The sequence below is a fragment of the Chiloscyllium punctatum genome, chromosome 25, assembly GCF_047496795.1.
Source record: "Chiloscyllium punctatum isolate Juve2018m chromosome 25, sChiPun1.3, whole genome shotgun sequence".
In the NCBI taxonomy this organism is placed as follows: domain Eukaryota; kingdom Metazoa; phylum Chordata; class Chondrichthyes; order Orectolobiformes; family Hemiscylliidae; genus Chiloscyllium; species Chiloscyllium punctatum.
In genome coordinates this window covers 13356995-13370780 of record NC_092763.1, presented here as the reverse complement: position 1 = coordinate 13370780, position 13786 = coordinate 13356995, and the positions used below count along the sequence as shown (strand labels likewise).

At 41.0% G+C, this 13786-nt stretch overlaps 1 protein-coding gene across 1 annotated transcript in view; it reads left to right on the top strand.

The window, feature by feature from the left end:
• Positions 1-11484, top strand: part of LOC140495703 (UAP56-interacting factor-like) — a 56480-nt gene extending 44996 nt beyond the window's left edge. The window contains exon 9 of the mRNA XM_072594701.1: positions 9790-11484. Within this exon, the coding sequence (XP_072450802.1) occupies positions 9790-9885 (96 nt within the window). The 3' untranslated portion in view covers positions 9886-11484. The remainder of the gene's footprint in view (positions 1-9789) is intronic.
• The last annotated feature ends 2302 nt before the right edge of the window (positions 11485-13786 follow it).

Sequence of the window (13786 nt, the reverse complement as noted above, 5' to 3'; positions counted from 1 at the left end):
AAAAGGGGTTTAACTGCGTGTATCCCTGTGAATGAAGAATGCTGCACATCCTGTATATGAAGCATCTAGAACACTGCCTGCCCCAGGCAAGCAAGGTAGACTACGTAGTGTTACACTGCTGAATTTCGTGACTGTAACACTCTACGCAACCGTACAAAGAAGAGTAGAGCTCAGTGGCTCACAAGTGTAATGACAGCATGTTGATATATGTTGATTATATTCATGAAAAACTAAATAAGCATTGCTGTCATCTAAATTGAATTTGGACCAAGGTTTCTGATATTTTTACTATTTTTCCCTGGATTTCAAATGGGATTTAAAAAATAAATATTAGAAATGGAGGGAGTGAATTCAGGTCGAAGACAACTTATTGGAATCTAGAAATGAGGATTTAGATTTCCTTTCTGGTTGAGCCAGCTTTGTGCTTGTTTATCTCTTTCTGCCCTGAACCCTACGGTGAAGTGCATCATCACAGGGTTTCTACTGTATGATTTTAGCAATAGTGACTTGCCTATCTCTGGTGAGTGTGGGAGTTGGATTGTGGGGTGGGTGGTGGAAATTAATAGCTTTTTTTATCAATCTATGATTTAATTATAGGAAGTAAAGAATCCCCTAAGCTAAAGTGTTGCAATCTTTACAGACAAAGCTGTGATGGGAGCTGTGGAAGGATTAACCACAATCTGTTGTAGGTTGGTTAGCTAGAATTAGGAAAGACTAAAGGAAAAGCTGAAATACCAAAAGTATTAACAGCAGTATCAGAAATTGTCCCTGCCATACTATACGATTTGCAATCTAAAAGAAATAAAAGCAATGTCATGGTCTACTGCAGCTAGAATGCTACCTAAAAGCCTGTGAAGAATAGACTTCCCTGAATCATAAAATTTGTTACTTCTGTTGACATTCTTTTCATGGTATAAAGTTGCTCCTGGTTGATGTAAGTCCATTTTATATACCTTTTTGGATTTTGGTTTATTTTCACAGTGCATTTACCTAATGATCATACTTCCACTGCCATTTTTCTATTTCCTTCAATGATCTTGCACCACTTCCCATCTCCTCCTGCGATAACTAAGATGAAAGCACATCGAGCAAAATGGTGAAACAATGGACATGTCTGTAACCACAAAAATCATTTTCAAATGGTGAGTTGCCTCCCTGGTGTAAGGATACAGGATAAAACTGCAGGGTGTTCTCTGGAGAGAAAAAACAATCAACAGCATTCAACCCCTTCTTCCTGATGTTGGGTCCATCATTGACTATGAGGGACCTCCCTGAGAACTGCTGGAATCTTGAGGTGTCACCCTTCCAAGGGCTGTGTGTCCCCATCTAATCCCTGAGCCACTGTCAAAGATTACATTGAAATCAGAAAGTGAATGTCAATTGGTTTAATTAATGAGCCTAATTAATATCTCGCTGGCAGTAGTCAGAAATCCTATGTCAACTTGTTCTCCGACTTAATTATGGGCAGCTTTGCAGTTACTGGGAGACTGATGGGAAAGAATTCCTATCATTAAGTGAGTCTAACCACTATGATTGCTGCCACGATGGGCTGCATTAAGTCCAATTGAAGAGAAAAAAGGGAGGCGAGCGTACAACCATTTTGTCTCCGGATGGTGTTACAATTCTAAACAGAACGGATATAGCAAGTGGCTGACAACTGAATCTATTTGATGCAAATTGTTACAATCCTGTTGGAGAAACTGTAAAGCAAATTAACCAAATTTATCAAATCACCCCAGTGAAGAAATTATCAATTAATTTTTCACTTTTTGCACAATTTACTTTATAATGACTCAGAATCACGAAATTAAACATTAATTAACAGGAAAATTGTCTAATGTATGTACTTTTTGCACATGGAATAGTCTTTCTTGTATCTTCTATCTTGTGTGAAGATATGTATTCACACCACTTCCCCCACACAATTATCACACCGCGTGCAATTTCAGGCTTCCAGTATTAAATCTGTCAGTTTTCTCACTCAGTGGATTTGGTCTTTGAGTCACCTGCAATAATAGCTCCTTTCTTTGTTGTCACATAAATGTCGCTCTCTTTCAGAACCTTCACAATAGCCTTGATTGCACAGATTCTTCACTGAACTCCTTTAGTAAACCTTGTTAAATGAACTGATTGGCTTTGGTATAACTAAAGCATAGCAGTGCTTTACAATTCCTGCCATACCCGCCTTATGCTGTCTGCCCCCCTTTTAACCTGTTTTACACAGTTCCTTGTAACTATGCCGTCTCTGATTTTTCCCTTGCTGCTATCATTGACTACACAGCGTCAGCATTTTAATTTTCTTCCAGTTGTTACTTCCAGATCAAATGTTGCCAGGTCATATAGCCATTTATTTTTATCCAAGGAAATCCTAATTAATCCCTTTACAATTAATGCAAACTCTGACAAGTACTTCTTAAGCATTTTAAATTACAAATTTGCCATGCTGTGTGCTTTTGGGTCAAATGTTGCTCCAGAATTGTATAGCAAGATGAGCTGGAGGTTTTCTTTTATAAAGCTTCAGACAAAAAGGAGGTAAATAAACAAATATTTTGGCAAGTTCAGCCATCTCATAAAAGTAGAGTAGAATTTGGATAACTTGATTAATGTGGGCTGAGAAAAGCAAAGCTGAGTGATGACAGTAGAGGGGGAGGGGGAAGGTTGTGGATAGCATTGTAAAAGGCAGAGGAGATGTATTGTAAAGATTAATGCTTCCAAAAGTTAAGTAGCCTGATGCAGATGAAATGAGTCCAAAGTTGCTGAAGGAAGTAACAGTAGACATAGCAATTGCATTGGTCTGTCCTCATTGACTATAGATATAGTGCAGCAGGATGGAGTGTTACTAATACACCACTAATCAAATCACTCAGCCTCATATCAATGGTGCATAAGTTATTTGAAACCATTGAGAGATAAGAGTTCAAAAGGCATGCTTTAATCAAAAATAACTAGTATTGATTTATTCAAAGCTAATTGGTTGAATACTTTGAGATAACAAAGAAGTTTGATTAAGATATTGAAGTTGATATAAATATGAATCTTTGGAAGGCATTTGATGAAGTGCTACACAGGGCTTGTTAAAAAGAGGGAAGCCCATAGCTCATATAATTAAGGAGAAAGTGGTGGTACAAATGTAGAATTGGCTCAGTGACAGGAAACAAAAGATGGTGGTGGATATATAACTTTCATAATTGGGTTCAATATTTTTTCCAATATTTGTATAAACAACCTAGTCTCAGACACGGAAACAGCACAATAAAGTTTGCAGGTGATGTGCAACTCAGTGCAAAGAGGATACTTACAGGTTTCAATGTAAGATGTACAGGCTAGAGAAATGGGCAAAGACATGATTGAGGAGGCTTAATGTGGGCAAGTGTGAAGAGATGTAATTTTGAAAGATGCATATGAAATGACAGGACTTTTCTAAGTGTAGATGAACAGAGAGGCCTTCGTGCCAATGTACACAAATCATTAAAATCAGGGCAAATTAGTAAAGTTAATCTTTCATTAAAAATGAGATCCTTGAATTTATAAATAAAACCATAGTGGAACTTGATAGCTCACTGGTTAGCCTCAACTGGAGTCTTGTGGACAATTCTGGGCACCGTACTTCAGGAAAGATATAAAGGCCTTAGTAAGAGTACAGAATATGTTTAGCAGGATGTCACCAGAGATAGGGGTTTTCAGTTATGAGATATAGTTGATAAAGTTGGCACTGTTATCCTGGGCAAGGAGATTTAGAAGGGGCCTAATAAAGATTTTCCAGAGGACAAGAGACTTTGATAAAATGAATAAAAGAAACCATTCCTTCTGGTGAATAGGTCAATAAAATAGACAGGAGAAAGTGAGGACTGCAGATGCTGGAGATCAGAGCTGAAAATGTGTTGCTGGAAAAGCGCAGCAGGTCAGGCAGTATCCAAGGAGCAGGAGAATCGATGTTTCGGGCATAAGCCTTTCTTCAGGAATGAGGAAAGTGTGCCAAGCAGGCTAAGATAAAAGGTAGGGAGAAGGGACTTGGGGGAGGGGCATTGGGAATGCGATAGGTGGAAGGAGGTCAAGGTGAGGGTTATAAGGTGAGGGTGATAGGCTGGAGTGGGGGTGGGGGCGGAGAGGAGAGGAAGAAGATTGCAGGTTAGGAAGGTGATGCTGAGTTTGAGGATTGGGACCGAGACAAGGTGGGGGAAGGGGAAATGAGGAAACTGGAGAAATCTGAGTTCATCCCTTGTGGTTGGAGGATTCCTAGGCGGAAGATGAGGTGCTCTTCCTCCAGGCAGTATGTTGCTATGGTCTGGCAATGGAGGAGTCCATGGACCTGCATGTCCTTGGTGGAGTGGGAGGGGAAGTTGAAGTGTTGAGCCACGGGGTGGTGGGGTTGGTTGGTCCTGGTGTCCCAGAGGTGTTCTCTGAAACGTTCCGCAAGTAGGCGGCCTGTCTCCCCAATATAGAGGAGGCCACTTTGGGTGCAGCAGATGCAGTAAATGACGTGTGTGAAGATGCAGGTGAATTTGTGGTGGATATGGAAGGATCCCTTGGGGCCTTGGAGGTAAGTAAGGGGGGAGGTGTGGGCGCAGGTTTTGCATTTCTTGCGGTTGCAGGGGAAGGTGCCAGGAGTGGAGGTTGGTGGGGGGTGTGGGCCTGACGAGGGACTCACGGAGGGAGGGTCTTTTCAGAATGCTGATAGGGAGGGAAATATATCCCTGGTGGTGGGGTCCGTTTGGAGGTGGCGGAAATGACGACGGATGATACGATGTATATGGAGGTTGGTGGGGTGGTAGGTGAGGAGCAGTGGGGTTCTGTCCTGGTGGCGATTGGAGGGGCGGGGCTCAAGGGCGGAGGAGCGGGAGGTGGAGGAGATGCGGTGGAGAGCAACATGCCGGCTGGAGGAAGAGCGCCTCATCTTCCACCTAGGAATCCTCCAACCACAAGGGATGAACTCCAATTTCTCCAGTTTCCTCATTTCCTTTCCCCTCCCCCCCCACCTTGTCTCAGTCCCAACCCTCAAACCACCTTCCTAACCTGCAATCATCTTCCTGACCTCTTTTCCGCTCCCCCTCACCCCCACTCCGGCCTATCACCCTCCCCTTAACCTCCTTCCACCTATCACATTTCCAACGCCCCTCCCCCAAGTCCCTCCTCCCTACCTTTTATCTTAGCTTGCTTGGCACACTTTCCTCATTCCTGAAGAAGGGCTCATGCCCGAAACGTTGAATCTCCTACCCCTTGAATGCTGCCTGACCTGCTGCGCTTTTCCAGCAACACATTTTCAGCAAATAAAATAGACAGGTCTTAGACTCAAAACCATCAAGAGTTAGAGTGCTGCCCGGCTTGAGTCACACTCCAGGACCAGTTGGCTACCAAAGAACACCGTCCCTGGTACAGACAAGCTGGTGTGTATCAGTGCTGGTCCATGATCCAGATAAATAAGAAGGGCTAGTGACAGAAAGGGTATCTGGTAGCAAAACCACCCACTAATTCCAAAAAAATGATAGAGTTGACAGGAAAGGGACCAATCAGCACTTTTTAAATACATTTATCTGTGACATAGGCATTGCTGGGATGGTATTTATTGTTCATCACTAGTTGCTCTCGGGATGGTGGTGCCTTCTTGAACCACTGCAGTCCATTTGCTGTAGGTAGACCCATAATGCAACTGGGGAGAGTGTCCCATGATTTTGACGCGGCTATGATGAAGCTACGGTAATACATCCCCAAGTTGGGATAGTGTGTGGTTTGGAGGGGAACTTGTTGGTGGTGGTGTTCCCGTGTATCTGCTGCCTTGTTCTTGTAGATGGTAGTGGGCTTGGGTTTTAGAAGGTGCTGTCTAAGGAGCCTGCAGAGATCCCAGGAAACATGAGAAAAGCCAAAAGAAGCAATCTAAAATCATTGGCAAGCGATTATAGAGGGGAGATAAGGAGGCATGTTTTCACTGAGAAATTTGGCATGCATTTCTAAAGATCTACCCAAAAATCTGAAAGAAGGAACTTGAAACAGGTAATTGAAATGGGAAAGTTAGAGATGTTAAACTAAGCACAATTACTCTTTCAAAGATTTAAAAAAACAAGTAAATTGGATTGAATGGTCTCCTTTCAAGTTTCTTTAATTCTGTGAAAAAAATGCTCTGGTATTGATGACCTGTAAAGTGAACTAATTCTAGCTGGGGGTTGAAACTGTGATAACTTATGAAGTGCAAGTGCAACTTTACCCTGCTGTTATCATTGAGTTGCTGGTCTCTGGTTTAATCCCAATGGAGGATAGAGACATTCCATCTATGGTATTTCAAAACCTCTGCCATGTCCCAATTTTAAAATTATTATCATTTGAAAATGCACCTACACCCTTGGGGATTACTTTATCAAATATTCCGCACTAAGGCTGGGTATTCATGCATATTCATCGGTTCAAGATTTCAGATTATTAACCTGAAATCCCAATGGTCATACTTAAGATGAATAAACGTCAACACCTCCAGCTATCAGATGCACAATGTTGCCTTTAAGAATAGTCATGGTAACTATGTGTGGTGGTATTTCTACTTCCTCACTGTCTTTCTGTTCATAGGTCTCTTGCTTTTTCACCACTGCCTGGCGACATTGCAGCTCATGGGTCCATAAAAGGTAGAGGTCACAAGGGTAGGGTCATGGTGAAGAGAGGGTGTTTGGGTGCAGGTTAGAAAGCAAGAGGGGCCTTTGTAAAAACACCATTTGTAAAGAAGAGGTTGAAACATGAAGGGAAATAGGATGCAAGAAGACAGACAAGTTATGAAGATACTGTCTCAGATATGGCACCATTTTTGACTGACAGGGAAAAACTGCAGTCTTGTCCTTCCCCCTGCGTTTAGGTCCTGTTGCCTGTATTGTGTACTATCTTAATCTAGATGATAGATGGAAGTGTTAAAGTGAGTGTGTTTGAGTGAAGTGGCTGGCATGATTCAACAGTTAGTGCCATATGATCTGGAAGACATGGATGTGAGGCTTGCAAAAATGGTGAATGTGGAGGAGTGAGGTGAGGCTGTGAATGTTTAATAGAAGCTGACGTTGACAGAAATTGTTGGTGTGGCCTGGTGCATTGAGCAGTTTGTGAGGCTGATAGTGCAGAGGGTGGGTAAAGCATTGAAAGATGTATCCACTGAGCTTAACCATTTGAATAAAGTCATTGAACCTGTGTGGCACTGCTACCAGGTCCTGAGAGCTGGATTCCTGCTATTAAATTGGCTTGATCTCACTGCCTACTATCCCACTGTGGATAGTGCACACCCAAACTCCTGAAGCAAGGCCTCCAGTGTAGTGTTGGAAATTACTGGAGACTGCTCTCTGTCATATTGTGGGCTCTCTATCATGTTGTGTTATTCTACTGTGATTCCCAAGTCAGTATCTGCTATCGAATGGCTTCCAGTGCATGTTCTAATCAAAATGCAACTTCCTTTAAGAGTTTCAGGCAAGCTTTAACTCGCACTAGCCTTACAATTTATTGTTTCCTCCTCTGGTAAACTGCTTCTCAAAAGTGTGCTTCATACTGACGGTAGACTACAGTCATCTAATTTAACAGGCAAAAATGTGTTTGATATCTGCATTGGAAGCAACAAAGTATGGGGTAACCATATTGTGATGATCAAGATCATTTTTGTGCTCCTTCCAATTTTGTAGCCCGAATATTTTATATTTAGTAATCTACCATTCTGGTGCAATGTGATTGCAAATCCTGGTGTGACCTCCCATCCCTTACCTTTGTTTCTGAAATAGATATCCGTGCATATTTTAAATGATTTGAACAAGTGACTGAGAATATGTTTGATCAGACCAGGCCAACTACAAATTATTTTAAATTGTTAGAAACTAAAATGACTCTCAAGTGTATCTACAGAACAACAGTTGGGATCAGACACATTCAATTCAACCAGGAATTCAAACAGAATTGCCTCTGTTTGAAAACCGTTTTATGTTCCCTCACTTGAGCGAATTTTATTTCTTGGCACTTATTCCAGAATCATGCATACACTAATTCCGTCCAATGCTGGAATCTAGAGAGCACCTAATGAACACTTAAGATGATGCCAGCACAACATAACCGCCCATCTGTACAAGACCAGCAGCAAATTGAGCTTCTGACTGCCTGTTTCAGGATGGAGATGCGATTCTTGGGAATCCCCTGTACAATACATAAATGAGTCCCAAAATGTTAGTTTGCAGGAACAGCATATAATCAGAAAGACGAATGAGTTCCTAGCCTTTACTTGGGAAAGAATTGGACATAAGAGTAGGGATGTTATGCTTAAGTTAATCAAAACATTGTGAGACTTTATCTTGAATTCTGTGTACAGTTTTGGTTTTCTTATTTCAGGAAGGATATAAATGCATTGGAGACAGTTCAGAGATTTGTTAAATTGATACCTAGAATGAGCAGAATGTCTTATGAATGTCTTTTGAGGAAAGATTGAGCAGGCTGGCTGGGCTTGTTTACATTGGAGCAAAGAATGCTTTACTGATGTTTGTAAGCTCCCAAGTGACCTTTGCAAGGTGTACACAGAAAGGAAATTTACTGTAGTGAATGGGTCTAAGACTAGGGGGCACTTGTAAAATTACGGTTCCCCTTTTAAGACAGTTTTTTTTCTCTTGGAAATTGTGCAACTTTCAGCCTTAGAATGTGGTGGAGGCAGAACCATTTGAAATATATTTCAGGCAAAGGTAGGTAAATGTTTTTGTTAGGCAAGGGGATCAAGGTTATCTGGGATAGATGGGAATGTGGAATTTGGAACACAAATGAATCAACCACGGTCTTATTGAGTGGCGAAGTGAACTTGAAGGGCTGAATAGCCTACTTCTATTCCTATTATGTACATTTACTTATTTGTATATCTCTGCTAACCTTCATTATAAATGCCAGGGCTCAGGGTGCTGGTGTCTTCAGTGTTTGTACCTCTTCAGGCGCAAATCCACCTTTCAAGAAAAAAATCAGCACCCCTCCGCTTGCATATTAATTTTCATAGCTATTAGATCCCCACAGAATGTGCAGATATTCTGGCAAAATGACAATTTAAATTCACCACAATGACTTTGTAAATTTGTAAATCATTAAATTTGTCTTCATGAATAGGGAGCTAAGCCATAAATGCATAGTTATGGTGTCAGAGTCATGCAGCATGGAAACAAACCCTTCAGTCCCACCAGTCCATGCTGAGCATAATCTCAAACTAAACTAGTCCTACCTGCCTGCACTTGGCCCATATCCCTCCAAACATTCCTTATTCATGTACTTATCTAAATGTCTTTTAAACAAAGTTCGGCTTTGTTTCATACACTCTACAGCTGGACAAAATATTTATACCAATAGAACGAGACTTGAGATGGCAGAAAAGTGTGGCAGTATTATTACATGCCTGTTCTAATCAGGTCCCAAATATTAAACTTTTATTACACAGAAGTAATGGCTGGAAAATTAATATCAGTGTTTAATTGACAGATGTTAAATCTACAAAAAAATATTAAAGGACCATTTCTTATTCCAAAACATGCCTACCCCACCTTCCTTTGTGTTCTGTCTCTACAATGATCACATATTTAGCTTCATTTGACATTCAATGTCCACAGCTTTCTCATCTGTGTTACACTGCTCAAAGACCTTTTGAAAACCTACATAGCTATAAATGTAGATATTTTCCTAACCACCAGAGCCCTTAAAAATTCAACTGGATTATTCATATCCGACCTTTGCTTTACAAATCCATGCCAAGTATCTTTGAGCAGTTTGTACTTTTCCCAGCAGTTTATTTATTTCCAACAATCTGTTCTGTTGCAGACGAATATGACCCTGAATGATCGCTTCTCATCCATGAAGATTTATCGGCGTTCTGCAGTATCAAGAAGAGGAGGCAGAACTGTCACTCTGGGCTAATGTTTGCTTTAGCTGCTTTGCTTTTAGTGAAAATAGGTTTAAAAATGGACAAAGTATATTTATTATTAAGAATGCTTTAAAATAAACACTTTGCACTTTAAGTAGTTTAAATGCACACAGAACATCTCAAATGTTGTCAGTGCACATTGCTCTCACTTTTTTTTCGCTAATGTGCAGGCTACTCCTCTTAACTCAGTTGTTTTTGCACAAATTATCCAACTGTTTGAATTAAGCAATTGAAATAAACCAGCATAAGAAAGGTTATTTTTTGCTTTAAAATTGAATTGAAAGGCAGAGTGTGGAGTTCTGTAATTGTTATGTAAATATGGCTCACAGAGCCAGGAGGTGAACTCTGTGTTAATAGGGAGTGAAGGTCCAACTATAACAGTGCATTTGACAGTCAAAGAAATAAGGTTTTGCTGTATTGGAAGAGGTCAAGTATAAAGAGAAGGTTACTTCAAGCATTTCTTAATGGCTGAGCTTCAGTCAGTGCTACATCACAGACCGTGGAGTATCAAAGACTGTTATTTTAAAGCATGCCATGTTATCAGAACTGCTTGTGGAAGTGTGAAGGGGTTTAATTGACAGAATTTCGATTTAATGAAAAAGGCAGTAGTGGCTCTGATCCCAGGCATGTCATAAATGCTTCAATTGGGAAATGGGAAAAATGCATTAAAATTGACATTTTCTTTAATCAGTAGGTGCTGTTATTACCGATGCAGGTCCAATGTTCTCTTAATCCTGCAGGAACACAAAATTTTGTGTCATTACATGCTGCTTCAGGTTCATGATAAGCTTTCTATTAATGTTAAAATCATTTAATCAGGTAGGAAGTTAGAGCTAACACCTGTTCTGACACAATTATTTTGTCCCACCAGATTAAAATGCAGCTAATTGCCTGAACAGGTTTAGCATATTCAGACAATAACATAAGAGTAAATACTGCTGCTTCTGATTTTATTCCGAAAGATTAAAAGTATGACTTGAACTTCTGTGATGCCAGTCATTGATGTATTAAAATGAAATGGCCATCAATTTGTGCAAAATAAACTTCCTGGATCTGTGTCAGGACATGAAAGAACCACTCTTCATGGATTTACTTTTAAAGTAACTGTTGGTCAGGTTAAATAGGAATGGCTATTTTGTTTCAGGGAAGGTGAAGTTGCCTTCGTCTCACCAGAGCAGAGGGCTGCTCTCTCATTACCCAGAGACGACTGGTGATGGGTTAACCCAAGGGTCATCACACCTCAGGCAAGGGGAAAGGTTGAGAAGGAGAGTTCTTCATGGTAATCTCAGCTGGTGCAGGATGTTGAACCCATGCTGGTGGTTTCACTGTGCATCCAGTGAACCAACTTGCACAAAAAAAACGTATTTTAATCCAACTGTTTTTCTGTCTGCTTTGTAGAGCCAAATAAGCATAAAGTATTTGCGGTGTACTGCAGTTTTGAAGAGAATTGAACAATATGCAGGCTGTACCCTTCTGAAGAAAGAGGAACAGGAAAACAAAGACAGTTTTAAAACTTAAAAAGTACTATTGTCTGATATGATCATGTAAACTTAAGTTATCAAAAATAAAAAGACTTTCATTGATACAAACCATTTCTAGTCTAAATATTTTCTCTCATGCATGGCACCACCTAACAGTTGTCTAAATATCTGTGGTAATGTAGTTGTTTTTGTTTCTTTGATAAAAGACAAGGTGATTGTTCCAGCAAGTAACCGTGATTGGAGAATAGTTACATAATAGAAACTAGAAGCGGAAAATAAATCCTCATTTCTTTTGGAGTGCAGCCTCCAGGCATGTTTCACAAGAGAACTAAAATACCCAGAAGCTGAAATAAAATTTCCCCGAACATTCCACTGCCAAAACTTCTAATATTGTCAATAACAAAAAACACTGGGCTGATTGCAACTTGACCTCAGCCAAAAATGTAATATTGTGATCTTTGGAGAGCTTTTCATTGCGGGATGTAGTAATCCTTTTTGCCGTATCTTACCCAATCTTCATTCTTCTGTCTGTGAGACCCAGCAGCTTTTCCCATCCTCACCTCATTGGTACACACCTCACCTCTACGGCACTTCGCTTGAGCAATCCTGTACTCAGCAGCAACAGAAATATCATTTACTTGTGGACACCATAGTTAAACGCCAGCTCTGCCACTTCACACACTGGTCTGAAGTCTCAGGTTGGGCCAGTGTGGTGTCCACTGTTCAGAGGAACCTGCTGCTAGAAGGTTCATGCTTTTTTGCATGACACAAGTGTAGGTGCCACTAACTTCTCCCTGCTACCTCACACCCACTGAGGCTCATTATTTACCACTCTCGATATTGTAACCACTTTCCCGCAGTCCCTCTTGTCCATCCCATTCCCCCAACTCCCTCCAAATACTAATCCTCTCCGTGTTTCCTACTTACTTAGTCAGGCCAACTCATCACCTTTCCTGACTGAGGATAGACCTGCCTTCTTGAAGACCATAGTCCCCCTTGAGCAGTGTAAGGGCAAAGATGTTGATTGAAGCAAATTCCGTATGTTTTCTATGTAAACTGCTGCCACCTGATGGAGGCATAAGATTGATGTAGCACAATGTCATATAGCAATAAGTTGGGAGGTCATGTGTGACTGTGGTTAGGCCACTTTTAGAACACTGCGTTCAATTCTGGTCTCCCTGCTACAGGAAAGTTATTGTGAAACTTGAAAAGGGTGGAGAAAAGATGTTGCCAGAGTTGGAAGGTTTGAGTCAAAGGGAGAGGCTGAATAGGCTGGGGTTATTTTCTCTGGAGCGCCAGAGGATAAGGGGTGACCTTATAGAGGTTTATAAAATTATGAAGTGCATGGATAGTGTAAACAGACAAGGTCTTTTCCCCAGGGTAAGGGAATCCAAAACTAGAGGGCATAGGTTTAAGGAAAAGAGGAAACATTTAAAAGGGATCTGAGGGGCAATTTTCATGCAGAGGGTAATATGTGTATGGAATGACTTGCAGAAAAAGTGGTGGAGTCTGGCACAATTACAACATTTAAAAGACATTTAGATGGGTTCATGAAGAGAAAGAGTTTAGAGGGATATAGGGCCAAATACTTGCAAATGTGACTAGATTAATGCAAAATATCTGGGCGGCATGGATGATTTGGGCAAAAGGGTCTGTTTCTGTGCTGTACATCTCTATGACTCTATGTGCATCCTTTTGATGATCCATTGCTAGTAAACATGACACGCTTCCAGGCTTTCAGTTTGCAATGAAAGAAAAGGAATGGCACAGTTGCTGTGAGTGTCTATGTAAGTGCAAAGAGAGTGAAAGTTAAGAAAGCAAGCTAAGAGCCCTCATATGCACCACGCTCCAACACATAAGGTGGGTGTCTGTCCTGCACACTAACAACCTGGCAATAGCATTGCAATGTAAGGTGTCAATGAGTTCCAAAGTGCAGTCTCAAAGTGCTATAAACTACTGTAAACTAATCCAAGAAGCCGGTGGTGCTTTCCCAATGCCAGCCTTTGTGGATGGAGGGTGCAGGTGGTCACAGCCAATGTTGCATACCCTGAGATGTTGGGGAATGCATTTCTAGATGGAGTCTCAGAGAAGGTGTCAATGAGCTGTAAAGCTGCCTGGCTATTGTTCTTTCAAATTGGAAATTGGTGCCATCTAGTTTCTAGGAGAAAGTGGCGACTGCAGATGCTGGAGGTCAGAGTCAAAAAGTGTGCTGCTTGAAAAACACAGCCAGTCAGGCAGCATCTGAGGAACAGGAGCATAAGCCCTTCATCAGGAATGCCATTTAATTTCTCACTGGTACCAGAGAGAATGGCAACCTGAGGTGAGATGTGATGATTATGAAATGTTAATGCATACAACTAATCCCCTCACCGCTCACAAGTAAATTTGTCAATCCACCTTTGAAACCTTAAGA